Raw genomic sequence first — 21,112 nt, 5'->3', positions numbered from 1 at the left:
AAAGGTTATCTGACTGGAACGGGAGCCTGACAACAAAAGCCAAAACGTGCTAAAATGAGTTTTTACTGTAGACACACACAGCACATGAGGACATCAAAGCGAGATAACATTGCAAAAGGTTATCTCCACAACTGCAGTGTTTAAACATACACACTGTCCCATGCATGCACGCCATTATATGGGCATGACGATGAGCACATATAGAGCGGCCAAGACACACACAAACGCACACGCGCGCACACACACACACACACACACACACACACACACACACACACACACACACACACACACCTTGTTAAACGGCTTTGAAGGCCCTGAATAAATATCGCTGAATGATATCCACGGGAACATCGTGAATGTCATGCTAGCTCAGTATAACCAACACAAAGGTCTCCAGAGCTGTCTGTATGTATTTCCCTTTCCGCACGGCCTCGCCTCTACTGCCATATCTGTGGCTGTGTGTCCAGAATCAGTAGGAGTGGTCGGGGGGAGGCACAGAATAACAGTCTCTGGTGCTGGCTACAGTGTGGTACGGTACAGTAAGGTACGGAACAGTACGGTATGGTATGTTACAGTATGGTATGGTACAGTATGGTATGGCATGGTGTGATATAGTATGGTAAAGTAAATTATGGTATGGTACAGAATATGGTATCATAGGGTACGGTATGGAATGCTACAGTACAGTACAATATGTTGGGTAGGTATAGCATGATATGGTATGATGTTGTATCGTATGCTACAGTGTGGTACGGTACTGTAAGGTATGGAACAGTACGGTATGGTATGTTACCGTAAGGCACGGCACGGTACAATGTAGTATGGTACGGTATGGTATGGTGCCGTAAAGTATACTACAGTACAGTATTTGTTGGTATGGTATGCTACAGCGCGGTACGGTACAGAACGGTATGGAACAGTACGGTATGTCACAGTAAGGTACGATACGGTACAATGTAGTAGGGTCTCTGTTTTGGGACCTCAGTGGTGGAACGAGCTCCCTACCGATGTCAGGACCGCAGAGTCGCTCACCAGCTTCCGCAAAAGACTCAAAACTCACCTGTTCAGAGTTCATCTCGACTCTGCATAGAAACCAATGCACAGCCACCATTGAATGTTGTACGTCCTGGCACTTGTACATTGCACTTATTCAAGGTACTTAATTGTGTAGCATCTACAGTAGCTGCTATCGTTGCTTTACACGGGGAATGGGTTAGCCTAGCGATTGTAATACTTGCACTTGGTTCTATGAACATCTTTACTGTACCGACAGCGATATATTGTTTCACTTCTTATGACAAATGTACTTATTGTAACAAATGCACTTATTGTAAGTCGCTTTGGATAAAAGCGTCTGCTAAATGCCCTAAATGTAAATGTAAAAGTAGAGTACGGTATGGTATGGTACAGTAAAGTATACTACAGTACAGTATTTGTTGGTATGGTATGCTACAGCGCGGTACGGTAGAGAACGGTATGGAACAGTACGGTATGTCACAGTAAGGTACGATACGGTACAATGTACTATGGTAGGGTACGGTATGGTATGGTACAGTAAAGTATACTACAGTACAGTTTGTGTTGGTATGATGCATGGTATGCTACGCTACAGAGCGGTACGGTAGGGTATTCTACTGTATGGTACAGTATGGTATGCTACTGTACGGTATGCTATGGTACAGTCACACAGCAGAGCTGTGTCTGAGGGAGGCCCTTGGGGGCCCGCGCTGGTCCAGGACGGTGAACTGGGTGAGGGTGATGGGGCGCTTGGTGGAGAAATAACTCTGAGAGTGACGCCGCCACAGCCACCGCCGCAGCTCGGCCTGGACCTGTTGGGACCAGACACACACACACACACACGCACACAGACAGACAGACAGACGCACACACACACACAGTAATCAGCCAACACATCCCCGAAACTCTGGCTCTATAATGAGCTTGATAACCTTGGTGAGGTGCATACCTCTAAATGGAACAAGACAAAAAGATTCAAAGATTCAGTGAAAAACCTTAATGTGGCAATTATTTGAATAAAAGACAGAGAGAAAGATGGATAGAGAGAGAGAGAGAGAGAGAGAGGGAGAGGGAGAGAGAGAGAGAGAGGGAGAGAGGGAGAGGGAGAGAGAGAGAGAGAATTTTTTGAAATTCATTGATTTCAAAAAAGCATTCGACTCAATTTGGCACATTGGATTACTTTACAAATTTCTTCAAAGCGGTGTAGGGGGTAAAGCATATGACATAATAAAATCAATGTACACAAACAACATGTGCGGCATCAAGATTTGGCACAAGCGAACAGTTTTTATTTCTCAGGAGCGGGGAGTGAGACAAGGCTGCTGTCTATCACCTGCACTGTTCAACATTTACATAAATGAGCTGGCCTCCATTCTGGAACAGTCCACAGTGCCTGGTCTCACTCTCCACAACACCAAGATCAAATTCCTGCTTTACGCAGATGATTTAATCCTGTTAAGTCCCACAAAAGAAGGACTTCAGCAGAGTCTAGACCTACTAGACCGTTACTGTCAGACCTGGGCCCTGGCTGTTAACATTAAGAAAACAAAATCCATGATATTCCAGAAAAGACCCAGATGTCTGGGAAACACATTGCACTTCACAATAGGAACACATAAAATAGAAAACTGTTTAGAATATAATTATTTAGGCCTGAAAATAAGTCCCACTGGAAGTTTCAATCCAGCAGTCAATGAACTGAGAGAGAAAGCACACAGGGCTTTTTATGCAATCAAAAGACAAATTTACATTCAGATTCCAATTCTAATTTGGCTCAAACTGCTTCAAGCAATTATTGAACCCATCCTGCTCTATGGAAGTGAAGTGTGGGGCCCACAAACAAACCAACATTTTGACCAATGGGAAAAACATTCAATTGAAATTGCAAACACTGAATTTTGTAAAAGCATTCTGCAGGTACACAGGACAACCACTAACAACGCCTGCAGAGCTGAATTAGGTCAGTATCCACTTCTATTAAAAATCCAAAAACGATCAATTAAATATTGGCTACATCTAAAAAAAAGTGACCCCCAATCCTTCCAGCACAAAGCCCTGCAAAGCCAAGAGATGAACAGGAGTCCTCTCACTCAGCTGGTCCTGAGGCTCTGTCCACAGACAGGTTCCCCCTCTTCTCTGCCTCAGGACCAGTCGGAGAACATATCAATTAGACTCAACCAAATTATAAAACATCAGAAACAAACCTACCTCACCCATTGGAACACTAAAACACACACACAGAGCAAAATGCAGTGTTATCTGGCCCTAAATAGACAGTACACTGTGGCCCCCAACCTGACCATAGTCACTGATGTTAGACACAGAGTGTTGTTAACAAAGTACAGACTGAGCGCTCACAGCCTGGCCATAGAAACAGGCCGCCATAAGAAATCATGGCTGCCCAAAGAGGAGTGGCTGTGCCAGCAGTGTGAAGAAGCTGCTGTAGAGACCGAGCAGCACTTCCTCCTACACTGCCCCAAATTCAAAAATGTCCACGAAATATACTTTAGCAAATTCGGCCAAAAACACCCACATTTTATAAACTCCCATGTAGATCAACTACAAATATTAATGGGAGAGAGAAAAGAGAGCTCCGTCCTCACAGGACAGTTTATTTCAGCTTTATTTCAGCACCAGGCCTCACTGTTTGATTGATTACTGATTATTAGTAACCTATAATGTGTTTTATGTAGCATTTCATTGTATTGATTTTATGACTTTTTTTTTTTCTCTATATGTACATATGTATATCTGTATGTTATGTTATATTGTTACAGAACATACACTATTGTTATTATTTGTAATATTTGTAATACTGTAATGCTTTGGCAACACTGTTTGGTTTACCAATTGTCATGCCAATAAAGCTTTTTGAATTTGAATTTGAATTTGAGAGAGAGAGAGAGAGAGAGAGGGGGGGGGGGGGTCTGTCCTTTGACCACATAGAGACCCTTACCTCTCCATTCATGAAGCAGTAGAGCATCGCCACTACAAAGCCCTGCAAGAAAAAAAAAAAGAAATGCCCATGTTGTTATGGTTCTTCCTATTGGTGTTGTGGTGGAGAGAGAGAGAGAGAGAGAGAGAGAGAGAGAGAGAGAGAGAGAGACAGAGAGAGAGAGAGAGAGCGAGAGAGAGAGAGAGAGAGAATGAGAGAGAGCAAGACAGAGAGAGAGAGAGAGAGAGAGAGAGAGAGCGAGACAGAGAGAGAGAGACAGAGAGAGAGAGAGAGAGAGAGAGAGTGAGAGCGAGACAGAGACAGAGCGAGAGAGAGAGAGAGAGAGAGAGAGACATAGACAGAGACAGAGAGAGAGAGACAGAGAGAGACAGAGAGAGAGAGAGAGAGAGAGAGAGAGTGAGAGAGAGACAGAGACAGAGACAGAGAGAGAGAGAGAGTGAGAGCGAGACAGAGACAGAGAGAGACAGAGACAGAGACAGAGAGAGAGAGAGAGAGAGAGAGAGAGAGAGACAGAGAGAGACAGAGACAGAGTCTATTCCACCTGGAATGACCCGAGGCCCAGCTCCAGGTAGAGTCTGGCTGCCAGGCAGGTGCCCTCCGGCAGGAAGGCGAACACGGTGTAGTGCATCCCAAATAGAGGAATCAGGAACAACGTGGACTTAGCCAGCCTCCTGGGAGGCAGAGAGACATGGAGGGGGGGAGAGAGAGAGAGAGAGAGAGAGAAATATAAGCAGAAGAGAGAGAGAAACTGTTAGACAGGGTGGAGACAAACCACAAATAAAGAGAGAGCAGAAAAAAGGAGAAGTATTGCCTGAAAGCTCTGAGTGAAACTGGAATTAACATCTATCCGTCATTTACAGGACTAGTAGTGAAACTCGTGCAGGTCAACACTCACCTACCCCTCCACCCACAACATAATCTGAATGGGCCGGTATTTTTATATTTTGTAAATGTACGACTCCTTCATTAAACATTAGACCACCACAAAAACTTCCCCCGCAGTGTGGGGAGGGCAGACACGTTTGTGTGTGTGCGTGTGTGCATGTGCGTGTTGTGAGTCAAGCCTCAAGGCCAAATCGATAGCCCAATGTTTTTGATTTGTTGTCTTTTTCCCCAAAAAACTGCATAACCCACATAAAGGCTTTGATGCAGAGTGGAAACTGTGGAAACTGACACTGACATAATAACCCAAATCACTAAAAACACGTTATGATGACGATTATGATGATTCCTTCTTGCCTAAGGGAGTTTGCTATTGCCTTATGGGGGGCTAGGGCTAGGCGGGTCTCATAAACGTACGGCCGGTTAAGCCCTTTGAGACTGTGCCTGGGATGAAGCGCTATGCAATTACAATTTAATTTAATTCAATGACAGTAGTAATTATCCATGAAATATTAAGAGCAGTAGTAGATGTAGTAGTATTAATAGTTGCAGTCGTAGTAGTAGTAGTAATAGTAGTAGTATTTGTGGTAGGATATAGAACCAGAGAAAAAAAAAGAGAGATTTATCATTGAAAAAGATTAAGGTTAAGGGATTATGGTTAACCCCCCCCCCCCCACACACACACACACACACACACACACAAACACACACACACACAAATCAGTTTCTTAGTGTCTAATCCATTTTATTAATCTTAGCAAGACACAAACAAAACCGTTAACCATCCTTCTAGCAGAAGGATTTAGGAAAACGCTGACATGATTCTGAGAACATTCCAGGAAGCAGATTCCCTCACGCGAACACAGACAGATTAGTTTGTTCTTTTATTAAGGGATTCGGAAACAAGGTTGTTTTGATTTTCTTTGAAAATACTAAGGAACCCTCAGATTCTGGGATACTCAGAGGTTATGGTTGTTGTACAACTGAAGCAACAACCCTGTATTGCCTTAATGGAGCTTGTATTGTTTTTGGGACTGAGGGCCACATTTCAATCGCTCTCTCTCTGCAAATGTATTTGATCGATTTGGGACATATGGCTGGCACTGATTGTTGGTTGAATTTAAGAGTATGCACTGATACCCTTTCTGCACAAGAATAGATTCAAATGCATTACAATTTTATCTATGGGGGAGATTATGAATATTATCAGGAGCAATTGACAGGTTTTCTACTCACATGAAATGTCCGGTGTCCTGGCTCCCGCCAATAGCCGGACGCTTCAGTTTGTAAACCACAGTTCGGATTACGCTGATGAAGATTACTATGTTCACCTGGATTAGATATGCACACACACACACACACACACACACACACATACTCATACATGCACAAGAGCAAGCGCACACACACACACACACACACACACACACACACACACACACACACATACACACCCACACACACAGGGGTTTATGAATGAAAGAGGATAATTGAGGAATGTTATAGACTCATGCTAGCTGCTACTCACCAGAAGGGAGAGTGTGATAGGTCCTTTAATGATCCACCAAATACCGACATGGTCCGTGTCGTCCCAGCAACTGCAATAAATAAACAATGCACTTTTTTGGGATTTAAGTCAGATCACGTTTTTTAAGTGACAATGAAGATAAAACGCAAGATAAAAGGCTTCCAACATGCTAATTTCTAATAGGATTTTATTTGAACCTCTGTAACCCTTGAGATTGAGGACAATGGGCCAAAAAAAGGGTTAGAAATTAATGCTGGTCATTTCATGTGGAAAGAATCATTTTATTTTTTTGTTTTGTAGCAGCTTTATTGTGTTTGTACATCCAATGTTATATGATATAGCATATCAGATGATACATTGGAGTAAGATGGACATGGGATGTACACTCTGTGAAAAACCTACCTTCTGTCGTCATAAAGATATCTGGTCAACACCCATATGATGAGAACTATGGACGGCAGCCCTACAAACATTAAAACAAAACCATTAAGGTCAAAGGAAAGCCAACCCTAATGCAGTTTATTGCAGATGAAATGTGATGTAGCGGGCTACATGATGCTTTGGATTGATCCTTGTCCAATCTCCACCTGAATGCACAAAGTGTTACAAACATTTGGGGACACCCCACACTGATAGCCTGGTCGTACCAGACTCTCGAACTATTGGATCTGCCCAGTGCCACTCTGGATCTGCCATAACCATTCGCTAACGTTTGGCCGGGAATCATGTTGCGCGCAGGCTGCAAACAAACCAAACACCCTGCGTGAAGATGTCCGTCAACGAGAGCTGACTATAACGGTATTGTTCTCAGCCACTCCTTCTGTTCGCTGATTGGACGCAGAAAATTTGGACGGAGAAAACCCACTAACATTCCGCAGTACTGAAGGGACATTCAAATTGAGCGGAAGTACTTAGGTGGGCGGAGCCAGGCTACCACATTGATAAATCACTACCAAATCCGGTAGTGATCTGCGAGTTTGGGTTATGTTTTTTAGGTTGATAGTGGGTGAGGCCCAGCTCTAACAGCTGGGTTTCGGTCTTCCTTTAAACAATATTATTTTGTAAAACTGAAAGTATATGTAAAGTATGTTCAACAATAGTACTCCATGTGTAAAGTCTATTCACCAAAAACAGCTTTCAAATGCTAAATGGACAGAGCAGTGGGGTATACTACGATCCTCGCTGAACATACCCAGGCTTTCTTGGGTCTCTGTCGATCCAGGCTTTCTTGGGAAAGCCTGGATCGACAGAGACGCAACTTGCGATCAGAGTTAAATGGTACTACGAAGCTCACTTAGGATTCGATTGGTCGAGCCAGGGTTTCCGCTTTAGGTTCAATGCGTGTTCACGTGAAAGGGGAGTTTATCCCGTCATTTTACTCACGTTTACAAACTGGATAGATCAAGCAGTCTATATAAATGCATATAAGTGAAAAGATTCTGCATATTGTCTAAAAAACAACTATGCCAAATGCAGAATTGTTCGCCATTAATCCCAATAGAATGATGATGATGATTTAAAAATGCATCAGCAATGTCCAACTTGCCTTATTCTATAATTTAGGGAATTCACTTTAAATACACCCTATGTAAGAAATGTATTGCATATGTTTTCAACCGCTGAGAGGTAGCGGCGGTGGCATAGTGGATTAGTATAAGACCCGAACGCCAACGACCGGGGTTCAAATCTCGCCGGTCTATCATCATGCCTTTTACCCCCATATATGTAGTGCCAGCACAGCCTTGAAAATATGGGTTCAGGTTCGAAATAAGCACAAAAATATAATTCCATAACCTTAAGGGAATAAGTATTCCATATGCATGAGAATTGGGACTTTTTAAGCTTCACATAAATGTGCGTCACTTGGGAGACGAAACCCCCGCGCAGAAATTGAAGACTGACACGCTACCTCCACCCTACCACTCTCTCAGGGGGACACAATGCGCAACAGTAAGCATTGTCTACATAAGGTCCAACAAGGACGATCAAATAGCGAATATCCTCTGATGAGAACCTGTATCTCTCATAAAGAATATTCTCAGGCAATGCCAAGGGATCGGTCCCGAAAGAGCCTCTGTCGGAGAGACCCCTGCACGATACGGGCTCCGAGGTCCACGGGAACACCCACAAGTGGTGACGCCATTGTCAAAGGAGGGGCTAGGAAGCAGCGCACGCCAATCTAATCCGATAGACTTTGCTGAAAACCTGCTCCCGACCAGGTTTGGTTGAGAGCATAAGTCACCATGGTGATACAGCGACGCTAAAAGAGATCGGCAGTACAGGCCACAGGTCATGAAATTGTGCATTATTATAATGGGTCCCCCTTCACCACACACAGACACACACACCCCGACACACATACACACACACAAGCACACCCAGACAAAACCACAAACACATGCACACACCCATACACACACACACACACACACACACACACACACCCCGACACACATACCCACACAGGCACACACACACACACACACAAACGCATGCACACACACAAACACTCACACACACCCAAAGAGGTTGTCACTCACCCCATCCGATAAGGATGTACCCCCAGAAGTACTTCCTCTGGGGGACGAAGGAGAGCGCCAGCAGCGTCTGCAGGTACAGCCCTTCCACCAGCAGCCAGAAGTAGTTGGCCAGGATGCTGAACTGGAAGAAGGCCACGGCCGCCTTGCAGGTCGCCTGGATGCAGAGGGGAGGATAGGGGTACGCATATCCACATCAACAACAGCCACAACATCAACGACAACGGCATCAAACAACAACAACGACAAGGCCCCCAGTTATGGTGGATAAACTGCACAGTTAATGGGGTGGATTAAGTGTGTGTGTGTGTGTGTGTGTGTGTGTGTGTGTGTGTGTGTGTGTGTGTGCGCGCGCTTGCGTCCGATGCACCCCAGCCTATCTTGCGTTGTGTGTTTTGAGGCTGTTGTGCTCCACATGTCAGCGTTCTGCAACAGTAGCTGCAGTTTTACCTCCAGGGGCATTCACAGAAAGAATCAAAGTGACTCATGTGATGGCTCTTTGGTTATTAAAGAATAAGAAAATCCATTCTTTAACCCCTTTATGAGAAATAGTTACTGTTTGAGTGAAGTAGGATGGAAAGGGAATATTGTGGGGAATCAAGATGGCTGGTTTCCTGATGTTTGACCCTGAAAATAAATAAATAGGAAAAATACAAAATAGAATAAATAGATAGAATAATAGAATAAATGCCCATGGTAAACGTGATTCTTTCATCGACTATGAGGGCTTTTACAGACCATAATAACAAGTCTTTGGGTGAACACTTAGATCATGTTTGAACAATAGGATTACAACATATTCTTTACCGTGTTGCAGCCTCTCTGATCCACTCAGATTAAGGTTAAAGTGATTAAAATGATGCTAACATGAACAGAGTAACATTGCTTTCATTATATCTTCCACTACTGTTCATCTCACATGTATTTTAGCTTTTGCAGAAAACACTCAAATCTGGTGAGCGGTATAAATGTCCCACGAGCAGATTATGAATCTATAAGATCTGCTATTTCAGGCTCTTAATGCTAATCATCAGACGTCAACCTTCTATCTCTCTCTCTCTCTCTCTCTCTCTCTCTCTCTCTCTCTCTCTCAATCTCTCTCTCTCTCTTTCTCTTTCTCTCTCTTTCAATCTCTATTTGTCTCTACCTCTCTGAGAATAGCCTTTCCTTCCTTTGTCAATTAAACGGACAACTGAACTTTCAACAATATGTACATACGTCATGAATCATGTTTGTTACCAAGTGACCAAAATGATGTGCCTACGTGCGTGTGTGCCTGCGTGTGTGTGTGTATGTATGAATGTGTGTGTGTGTGAGAGAGAGAGCGAGAGAGAGAGAGAGAGAGAGAGAGAGAGAGAGAGAGAGAGAGAGAGAGAGGGAGACAGAGACAGAGACAGAGAGAGAGACACAAAGACAGTGCGTGTGAGTGTGCGTGCGCGCGTATGTGCGTGCGTGCGTGTGTGTGTGTGGTTACTGTGGACATGGAGCAGTGGTCCAGAGTCTCGTCGGCGAACAGCACAGCGTCTTTGATGAAGACGGCGCTGGCCCTCAGGATGAAGGAGCAGAAGAGGTTCATGTGGATGTAGTTCCTGGTGCAGTGGAACTTTCTGGAGATGGAGATAAAGGAGGACACACGCACACACATATAAATACACACTTATGCACAGACTCTCATTCATGTGCGAACATAAATACATGCACACACATGAATATACACTTAAAAACACATGAATATGTACAGACGCACACACACACACACACAAACAGCCACAGACAGACACACACACACCACACACACATACATGCATACATGTAGACATAGACAAACACACAGACACACACACGCACACACACACACACACACACACACACACACACACACACACACACACACACACACACACACACACACACACATCCATGCAGACATGGACAAACAGACACACACGCACATAAGTCACAGAATAATTTCTGGAAAACATGTTCACAGCCATGTTATTTGCATCCATTTATCCACCGACCCAACGCTGGAGGAGTCCTTGGCGGTACCTGAAGACGGTGAACACCCCGACCGCCGTGATGAGGGAGACCAGAGAGGTGGCGTAGCCCACAGTGTACACCTTCCTGAACGCTGACAGAAAAATGGTCTGAGAGAGAGAGAGAGAGAGAGAGAGAGAGAGAGAGAGAGAGAGAGAGAGAGCAAGAGAGAGAGAGAGAGCAAGAGAGAGAGAGAGAGAGAGGGGAAGAGATACAGAGAGAGAGAGAGAGAGCAAGAGAGAGAGAGAGAGAGCGAGAGAGAGAGAGAGAGAGAGAGAGAGAGAGAGAGAGAGGGGGAAGAGATACAGAGAGAGAGACTTTGAATTTAGACTTAAGTGTCATAAGGAAAAGGACGAGGGAACCTCAAGGTAAGCAGAGTCACTGAGAGATACCGTACACAGGCTGACATACATTGAGATGATCAGTGAGGGCATATAGAGCCTTCAGAGGTGGGGAAGAGTTGCCGGAGAAAGGTGCCGAGACAGCGTTCGAATGCGACTATGAAAAACAGCTCAGAATATTTAAAGCAGGGAACATAGTTGCTGCATGCATCTCAACGTTTAGAGGCTTCATGCATTTACATTTGTCTCTTCACGTTTATAATAAGGATTCGAATGTGATTGGAATCTGTATGACTGAAGACGTACCGAAGGATGTCAACACTGCATATTATTAGACATTGGTATCAAACGTGCTTCACATTTCAAACCCTCTCTCTCACAATCACAATCACATACACACGCACACACGCACACACACACACGCACGCAGGCACACACACACACACACACACACACACACACACACACACACACACACACACACACACACACACGCACACAAACACACACACACACACATCCTGACAAACCTTTTTAAAAGGCGTCCTGATGGCCCGGCGCTCTATGGACAGGGTGTGTGAGATGGTAGGTGGTTCGTACCTCAGACTCAGGTCCCTCGTCATGGCTGAACAGACAGGCCTCCTCGTAGGGAGGAGAGAGATCCATCCAGCCCTCGGCAGTACAGCTCCTGGAGACGTAGCCTGGTGTTGGGGGGGATGGGTTGCGTACTATATCAGCTGCTAGGAGAGCGCTCGACAAGTCAACAACGGTGTACCTGCTCAGACATTTTCTACCGTATCTATTTTGATTCCTTACATTTCTGTGTGCGTGTGTGAGTAAGTGAGTGAGTGAGTGAGTGAGTGAGTGAGTGAGTGAGTGAGTGAGTGAGTGAGTGAGTGTGTGTGTTTGCATGCATGCGTGTCTGGTTAACTTCATTCATCTAATTTGTGTGAATGTAAAAATGCAAGTCCTCTGCTGTTCGGTTGATCGCAAATAGAACCCAGTGTTTTGTAGCTTCGAACTGCAGTTTGCTTGCTTGTTTTTTCTCTCTGCATCTTAAGAAAAGCGATATCCCTGAGCACAATGTTTGCACACTGTTCTACTACACAGTAGCAATCATCTCTGAATCATGTTACCTTCTCCAAACTCAAACGATAGTTTGTTTGTTTAGCTTTTCTTATGTATATTGACAGAGGGAATGGTCGTCATTTGTATCCAGTGGTGTTAGAGTTGTAACGACACACATGCGCTGAGCTGTGCAAACAGGCTCCGATGCTGTCCCGAGAGAGAGAGAGAGAGAGAGAGAGAGAGAGAGAGAGAGAGAGATGCAGAGAGACTGAAAACGAGTCAGATTAAATAGAAGCAAAGAGAGAGAGAGATGGAGGGACTAAGGCTGAGAGAGAGAGAGAGTATTGTTTGAATAAACATTTTAGGATTTTTGCTCTGAGAGTACCACAAGAAAACAGTTACATTTCTAAGGGAACATTTTAAATGACACCTATGAAGCATCAGGTCACAACCCCTTGGGATTGCTGTCTTAAAGTCGCAATGTGTAAGTCTGAGCCCCTTCCAAGGTAGTGGGCGGGAAACTTTCAGAACTAAGATAACTCAACAGTGTTCTGTCCACTCTAACTAGCTTTGTGACGTCAACTTGCCTAGCTCATCCAGCATTTAGTATTTGTAGAAAATGTCTGTTATAGGATGGTATTCCAGTAAACATTATTGAAATCATAGTCGATCAGTATTGACTACAGATATGTCCAGGTTCAATTAAGCTAGGACCAAGGGGGGTTGACATGGTGTAGAACCTGCTAGAAGTTGTTCTAATATTGTTTTAGCATGCACCAAACCAATTGATATTCTTGGCGAGTTCTACACTAAAACTGCCAACAAATCTGACATTTCTTGTTTTCCATAAACGAGGGGAGAAATGATTCGGTAGAAGGACTGCCTTCATGTGGCTTGTTTTTCCCCTGTAAATATTCGTGGCCAGGAAGAATTGGATTTATTTACATTTTCCCCTGATTTCAGCATTTAGAGACAGAATGCAGCCAATCAAGTGTGTCTCTGTGACTGTGCTCCAGCACAAACAGCTGCACATACAAACACAGACATAACCAAACATTGTGCACAGGTTTGGTGTGTGCCTGTGCGACGCCTTTGACGTCTGGGAGTGTGTGTGTGCAAGGGCGTACGTATGTGTGCACTGATTAGTTTATTTTTATATGGATGTGTTACTATGTCTGTGTGTGTGTGTGTGTGTGTTTGTGTGTGTGTATTCAGTTAAGTTTCTGTTTCATAAGTCATTTGTAGGTTTACACAGGGTCAACGGTATGATGAAATGTGTTGTCAGCTCCAGACGCAATAAAAGCAGTAGTCATATAAAGATAAAATAAGATAAACATCAACTACATAAACAAAGTGGAATGATGAGGTCAATGAGTTGAGAAGCCCGATGGCCTGCTGGTACAAATGTCCTAAAGTCTGGTGGTGCACGCTGCCATGCTGCAGCATCGTGGGCCAGATACAGGGAGAACAGTCTGTGTGCTAGGTGGCTGTGGTCCACAATTAGGCTGCCTTCTGCACACCCCGCTGGTGACAGATATCCTGTGTGTGTGTGTGTGTGTGTGTGTTTATGTTTGTGAGAGACTGCACGTGCAAAAGCACACCATCGAGCCCCAGGAGATCAACCTATCACTATAGAGGAAAATACAAAGCCAGAGGAAAATATCAATTCTGAGCTTTTTGGCAGTCTGACAGCAAGGACCGTGGGACAGAATCAAAGACCTCCAGAACCTGGGGTAGACTGTAGATCTCCTTCAAAAAATCTAGAAGGGGATCTCCTTCTGCCAATCTAGAAGGAGATCTCCCTCTTCAAATCTAGAAGAGTTCTACTTATACAAATCTATAATGAGATCTCCCTCTTCCAATCTAAAATGAGGTTTTGTTCTACTAATCTAGAAGGAGATCTCCTGCATATCTAGAAGGCGATCTCCTTTTACAAATCTGGAAGGAGATCTCTTTTTGCATATCTAGAAGGAGATCTCCTTTTATCGCCCTTCTACCACCCACACGCACCCCCTTCGTATGAAATCCGCTAGAAGTAAAACACACAGCTAGGATTGAACCAAAACCTGGGGAGTTGACATTGGATCTATTCCTGGTGTGTTATATTGACTCATCACCATCCATGTTGATTCCATCTCGCTCTGCCCCTGTTTATCCAGATGGCATCTAAGCTACTGATCATTGAACACTTGAAGCTCCAACGTACACGAAACACAGAGTCCCCGCCGGCAATCCACTTGACTCTTAAAATATCAAACAGCCTCCTGCACCTCCCACTCCATCTCCCTAAGAGTGTCAATAACCCTGTCTGGCATGAACACTGTACATGTGTGCAGTTGGATGGGTTGGTGCCAGCTGAGTAGCATTCTTCTAAAAACCCAGAATGGGATTTTATCCCTTATAACATAATAAAGGGAAATGTCATCAGGTGGAAATTAGATTTGTGGCACTTGGCCCCCTGTATGATCAGAGAGAGAGAGATTTAATTCCTACATGGTTGTGTGTTCTGGTATTTCCACCTGGAAAACGTTTAACTAATATAAAAAGCATACTCACAGATGTGTTAACCCATGCAAATAGCTTTAAACTTGAACAAACATCAGGACACAGCCACTAGAAATCTCAGATCGCCTGCATGTTAGCTGACATTTCTGCCTATAGGCGTGAAGGATGACATGACATTGGGAATCCATTTTGTGACTTTTATCAAAGAAATTTGTAAATTAATTGATTTGTTTGGAAGTGATTGATTATGCGTGTTTAGAGGAGTTTTTTCTTCAGTTTTCACTCTCAATACTTAGTTCTAGAAGGAGATAAAATTGGGTTGAATCTGTATTGTATATTATCAGCAACCAGGATACAAAACAAAGGTAAAGATGAGAATTTCTGTATATTCCGGAAAGGAACAAGAATGCGTACTCTGCCACTTTCCCTTTCCACTGCTCAACCACAGCAAAAGGGTAAATCGAGTTGAATTATGAATTATGAATACATCTCCCACCAACCCCCGAAAGCTGAAACCACTGACCTTGACCGGCAGAGAAGTGCTGGAAGATATCGGAACAGGACACGTTGACCACCTGGCCCTCACCCACGTTGAACCAGCAGCGCACCTCATCCCACTGGGTCTCACAGCCTGGGAGGACAGACACGCAAAAACGTTACACCCCAAAAGTCAAAGATAAAATGCTCATTCTGTCACCCACTCAGTTGTTGACTTATTCATGTCTGTGCCTGTAAATGTGTGTGTGTGCCTGTGTGTGTGTCTGTATATGTGTGTGTGTGTGTGTGTGCGTGTGTGCGTGTGTGCGTGTGTGCGTGCGTGCGTGCGTGCGTGCGTGCATGGTGCGTGCGTGCGTGCATGTGTGGAGGGGATTTGAGTCACTGTTATGAGAATAGGTAGCCAGGGAACCAGGTGAATCTCGAGCTCATGTTTTATTTGCTCTGGCATACGCTCCCCCTCACGGTCAGATTGATTTCCAGCAGACCTGGCCCGGGTTGGGCCAATCACAACCGATTATCTAAAATGGGGCGGGTTTATTTTGACGCCTGTAAAGAGGCGCGCCCTATGGGAGCAACGTTGAAGCTTTTTCAGATACAACCAAGATGGCTGCAGGTGATGTGTTTCATTGCTCTGATTGGCTGTAGGTCTATGCAAAAATGACAGAACTGCAGGGATTCAAGAACGTCAAAGCAAATGAGAAAATAGATCTAAAATAAAAACCTATGGTGCAATATTCGGTGGGTTTTTACAGATGTCATATTGGACATCTGGTGGAAAGACAACGTCAACAATGTGGACATGTGGAAAAGAACAAGCCAAGAGCCCATAGACTTACAAATCTGAAAGAGAACGTGTAGTTGGATTGGCCACCCCCTCAGAAAAACCTGCCACAAACATCCCCCGACAAGCCCTGAAATGGAATGGAAGGAAAAGAGGTCGCCCTAAGAACAGCTGGACTGGGAAGCCAACTGGGAAGAGCTTGTTCGAAAAGCCAAGGGAGGATATGTGTCAGCGGCCTATTCACCCAAGAGGAGCAAAGGGCTAAATAATATAAAATAACAGAGTTTGGGATATGCCAATCAGCAGTTCACTTCAGTCCTTATTGAACTGGTGTCTGGGTCAACAGCTCCATCGATGGGTGAAGGAGGTCGTCAGGTCCCTCTGGTACCCGGTGTGTGACACCGAGCTCTGGGTAGAACGGGGCCGCTATGTGACTCAAGGTTGGGTCTCAGGTGGATTACAGAGGAGAAATTGGGTTTCCTTCACATCTGTGTGTTTGGTGTCTCACATGTTTGCTCTTTGTTGGTGGTATGTCTTTTCTCTTGTGGCTTCTCCGGAGGTCAAAAGACAAGACCACTAACAACACACGCACTCTCAGGCAACAATACTCACTCACAACAGACACACACAAACACACACACACACACACACACACACACACACACACACACACAAGTGGCCGTGGGACTATTTTAATTCCTATTAAATTAATATGAAATGCAACAGCAGAAGTAAACTTTACCTAAAGGCCCAAATGCATGGTGTGGTATATTTATAATTCTCATTTGAATTGTCACCCTGCCATGTCGATTAAAACGGATCGTGACCTACTTTTTGACTCAGTGCTTAAAATAAATGTCAGACATTCAAGTCTTGCAGCAACAGAGTTGCCAGATTGATGGAAAGTAAAACGTACAAACGTACTGCATTTAACACTGAAAACAACTAAATAAAAAAACACTGTCAATTGAGTTATTTCAGTATTCTGTAATAGAAAAGAATGTCCCTTGATTTTCAAATTCAAATTCAGTTCTGTATAGTAACTCAGTATTCCTTTAGTTAATTTTGGCACTGTATGATACTATGGGATGCATGAATAGTGGAATAAACATGCTTTCGGGTTACTATCTTTATGTGTGTGTGTGTGTCACAATCTGAATGAAGTGGCATTTGCATTGCATCATGCTTATGATCAAAGAATGTGACAGATGTGATTGTAAATGATTATCCAAGTAAGTGAGTGTGTTTCGGATGTATTTTCATTGTTCAAAGAAATGTTCCATTTGAGTAAAAACAATAATTTAATTTATCGATAATCGGTAAAAATAAATGTTCACATCATGTCAAATTGATAGCAGAACAAAGCATGTGTATCGAACGCGTTGGAAACACATTAAGGGTAAACACATTAAGGGAAAAACAGTAAGGGTACATTAATTAAGCATTAGTTAGCACTAGTAAATGCAGCATTACCTAACAGTTCATTAACAGTTGAGTAATGGTTTACTTAATAAATGGATATTAGTTAATGCAGTAATGACATAAATGTACAGCATAGCATAGGGGTCAGGGTAAGGGTCAACCCTATAAAATGATGTATAAATGAATACCTTAGTCAACATGAACGCCATCCCCTTTGGGGGTCCTCTTTGGGCTGGAGTTTGCGTTGGATCGGGGGATGAAAGGGCAGTTGAAGTGGCACTGAACCGATGTATATGTGTGCGTGTGTGTGTGTCTGTATGTGTGTGTGAGGTGTGTGTGTGTGTAAAATGGAGGTTTGAGAGGAACGAGTTAATAAAATAAGGAACATCGTAGGCGGTCCTGGTAGGCTTTATTTCTGTCAGGATGAAGGCGAACGCAGCCACTAGAATGTGCTCCCTAAAGAAAACCGTTGGATATCGTGGCCGTCCTCCTCTGTGTTTCTAACACTTCCAACACAGACTAAAGCTACCAAAGCCTTGTCTCCTCTTGGGTTACATCTGATCCTCTGTGGGCATCACAAAGGAGCCACTGCACTCTATTTATGTATGCGCATGTTGTGGTTGTAACGGTGGTGTGTAGGAGTGTCTCTGTGTGCAATTGTTTTATTTGTTTGTGTTTTATATGCGTGTATGTATTGAGCACCTAACAGTATGCACCTAACACACAAATGCATGCCCCTGTTTGGTGCCAACTCATCCCATTCATCCCCCCAGCCAACGCAACCACCACTTATTACATTGAGAACTGACTGCCTTGAGGTAAGTGATAAACTTGAGCACTTGGGCTATGGACTATGGATCTTGTGTTAGTAGGCAATCTCCAGTTAAAATGTCCACAACACACTGAGGTCTGAATAGGTCAATGATGCTTTTGTTAATTCCTTTGTTAAAATAGATAACGGATGACTGTGTTGTTGTTGTTGCAGAAGTATTAACCTTTTTGTAAAATTGAACTGATAGAACTGAAATTCTAATACATTAGGGCATACAGTATGTTGAATCCTAACCCATTTGAGTGTCTATGTTGTGTGTATGTGTGTGTGTGTGTGTGTGTGTGCATGCATGTTTGCAGATGTACGCGAGATAAATACATTCCTTGTTCAATAGAGTAGTTGGTTAAAAAAAATTCTCTTCAAAAAATACCAAATAATAGCCATTTGATTTAACCTTATGTCAGAAATGTCCAAAGACACCTTAAGTATGTGTATGTACTCTCACAATAGGCAGTGCTCTATCGGATGAGTCAGTGAATTAGTGCAAGAAGCAGTTTCTGGCCAATCTCCAGAGCCACTGAAGAATCAGTGATTAACTCTTTAATCCTGATTGAGGTGAGACTGAAGAGGTTAGAAGTGTTTCACACTAGAGCTGCTTGCTGCCTAGAAAACACATCCTATTTGAAACTAAAAGACACATATTTGAGGTATGTGTGAGCTATTAAATGAATACATTTACACACATTTGAAAATGATTAAATGGAATACAAATTAATATAAGTGTAATGTAGTATAATGTAGTCAATTTAGATTTTGACACCTGACACTTTTTTTTACATGAATTCTTTCTTCAGAAGCAACTCTTATTTCATATTATCATGATAGAATATCAATTCAACTCAACTTGGGCTATTAATTAAAGTGTAACAAATATTAATCTTGTGTAACAGGGAGGATTAAACAATCAATACATCAAAAGATAACCTCACCTCCTCACTCAAATTGACTCACTCGCCCACCTCATTCACTACAAAAGAGAGTGTGTGTGTGTGTGTGTGTGTGTGTGTGTGTGTGTGTGTGTCTGTGTGCGTGTGTGTGTGTCCATATGAAAGGTAGTGATTGTTCTTTAATTAATGAATGTGTTTGTAAAACTATTTCCCCTCCAATACATTTCTTCTATTTGTATTAATTAATGATCTTGCTAGTGCATGATGGTGTGTGTGTGTGTGTGGGTGTGTGTGTCACTGTAACCCTGAAAAACAACTCAATGTTCGAGTGTTAGAGGTAAGTTGTTGAACCTTTGCGGCTGCTCGAATTGTTCTGCTCCTCGCTCTCCCTTGTCTGGAGGCAGATCTCACGGCTCCGCAGGTGATGGGAAATGATGGCGCAGTCTGGGTGCATTGCCACCGCTACCTGGAAGGGGGAGAAATCCTTCAGCTCATTGCAGACAGACTTTGGAGGGATGCCTGAAGGCTGGGTTGGGAGTTTTTGGGGTTGAATACATTCAAAATGTAGGTTACTATGGCTGGGTTAGTCCACATGGCCTGACCCTAGCTTTAACTTAAGTGTAGGCTAAACAATTCAACGCCAGTGACCAAGAAGAAGAAATGCAAGTGATGGTTTTAAAGTTAAATAAATTTTCCATGTCCATGATGTGTCCTTTGTCATTATTCATTAAATGTGTAGTTTCTTCTAATGTATTGACATTTTTTCTGCAAGGTTCAAGGAAAGATGAAATGTTTTATTCCCAGCTGAAGGTACTAAGTTCAATGCACTCTCTTTCGTTTCTGTTTCTTATAGTAACATGCCCTACCCAATACTCCTTTAATGGCACGTATTTCGTATATCGTTGCGTTGGCTAAAGGTGCAAAAACAGGTACCACCGCAGCAATTGCATTATTTTGAATATCATCCTACATTAATAATCAATAATATAACAAAGCATATTGAGCCTTAGACCCAGGGTGGCAATTAAGCCATGAAACCATCTACGTTATGGCCTATTGGTTGTTGTTGTAAATTAATTTATTTCCTATCATTTAAAAGTAGGGGTTTGAATACTGACACTTTTAAAGTCCACTTCTAAATTCAGTTAAGATAGGTTAATACTTATTTTAATGTAGGATCAATTATTAAAATACGTCATGCGGATAGAAACCCTTCTATACAGATGTAACAGACAAAGAATACAAAAATAGCTCCCACCTTATTCCAAAGACTCAGGTAGAGAAAGAGGAGAGCATGTTGTTGGTTCTGCCCTCGGATTCCCGGACGATTGGATTCCATTGCTTGAGCCCTTTTATAATGAAACTGCAAACTGGGTTAATTCTTGTCCTTTCAGGTCTAAGCATTTAAGTCACATTCCTGTTTTGAAACGGTCCCATGACCGATTGATACATTTATTTGCATCCTCCGTATAACGGGTAAACTACACAGCGCGTAAAAACCAGCAAGTGCGTGAAATGTGCTTCGCGCGTAAACGCCATACATTTGTCAATGATCCGCTTCATCCCACCCGCCAGCCCTTCTCTCCCTCTCTCTCGTTGTCTCTTTCAAGACAAACAGGGGAGAAGGTGAACGACAGTCGCATTTCATATAGCCTATCAGAATCATGTCCATTCAACACTTGGCTCCCTAATTAAATATTAATTCTACCAATATGATTTTTCTAATCAAATGTGGAGATGGAAGTTTTGAATGATCGAACACAAAATATGAATTGTTCTTAGCATGACTTTTTAATGTCATCTTGTTACGTATGATGC

General features: G+C 43.2%; 1 protein-coding gene across 1 annotated transcript; it reads right to left on the bottom strand.

The window, feature by feature from the left end:
* Nucleotides 1–1,685: 1,685 nt before the first annotated feature.
* On the bottom strand, nt 1,686–19,748 carry LOC307085697 (vasoactive intestinal polypeptide receptor 1-like; the record flags this gene model as incomplete). Its single annotated transcript, XM_079750563.1, has 12 exons — nt 1,686–1,832; nt 3,977–4,018; nt 4,518–4,647; nt 6,095–6,189; nt 6,387–6,456; nt 6,789–6,849; nt 8,927–9,080; nt 10,398–10,530; nt 10,973–11,070; nt 11,902–12,002; nt 15,398–15,505; nt 19,646–19,748. 12 exons carry the CDS (start codon nt 19,746–19,748, stop codon nt 1,686–1,688), a joined length of 1,242 nt encoding a protein of 413 aa, XP_079606689.1.
* Between the last annotated feature and the right edge of the window lie 1,364 nt (nt 19,749–21,112).

This window comes from Pollachius pollachius (assembly GCF_949987615.1).
Source record: "Pollachius pollachius genome assembly, chromosome: 14".
NCBI lineage: Eukaryota > Metazoa > Chordata > Actinopteri > Gadiformes > Gadidae > Pollachius > Pollachius pollachius.
Note: the sequence above shows the minus strand (reverse complement) of the source record. Positions and strands in the feature narration are given on the sequence as shown.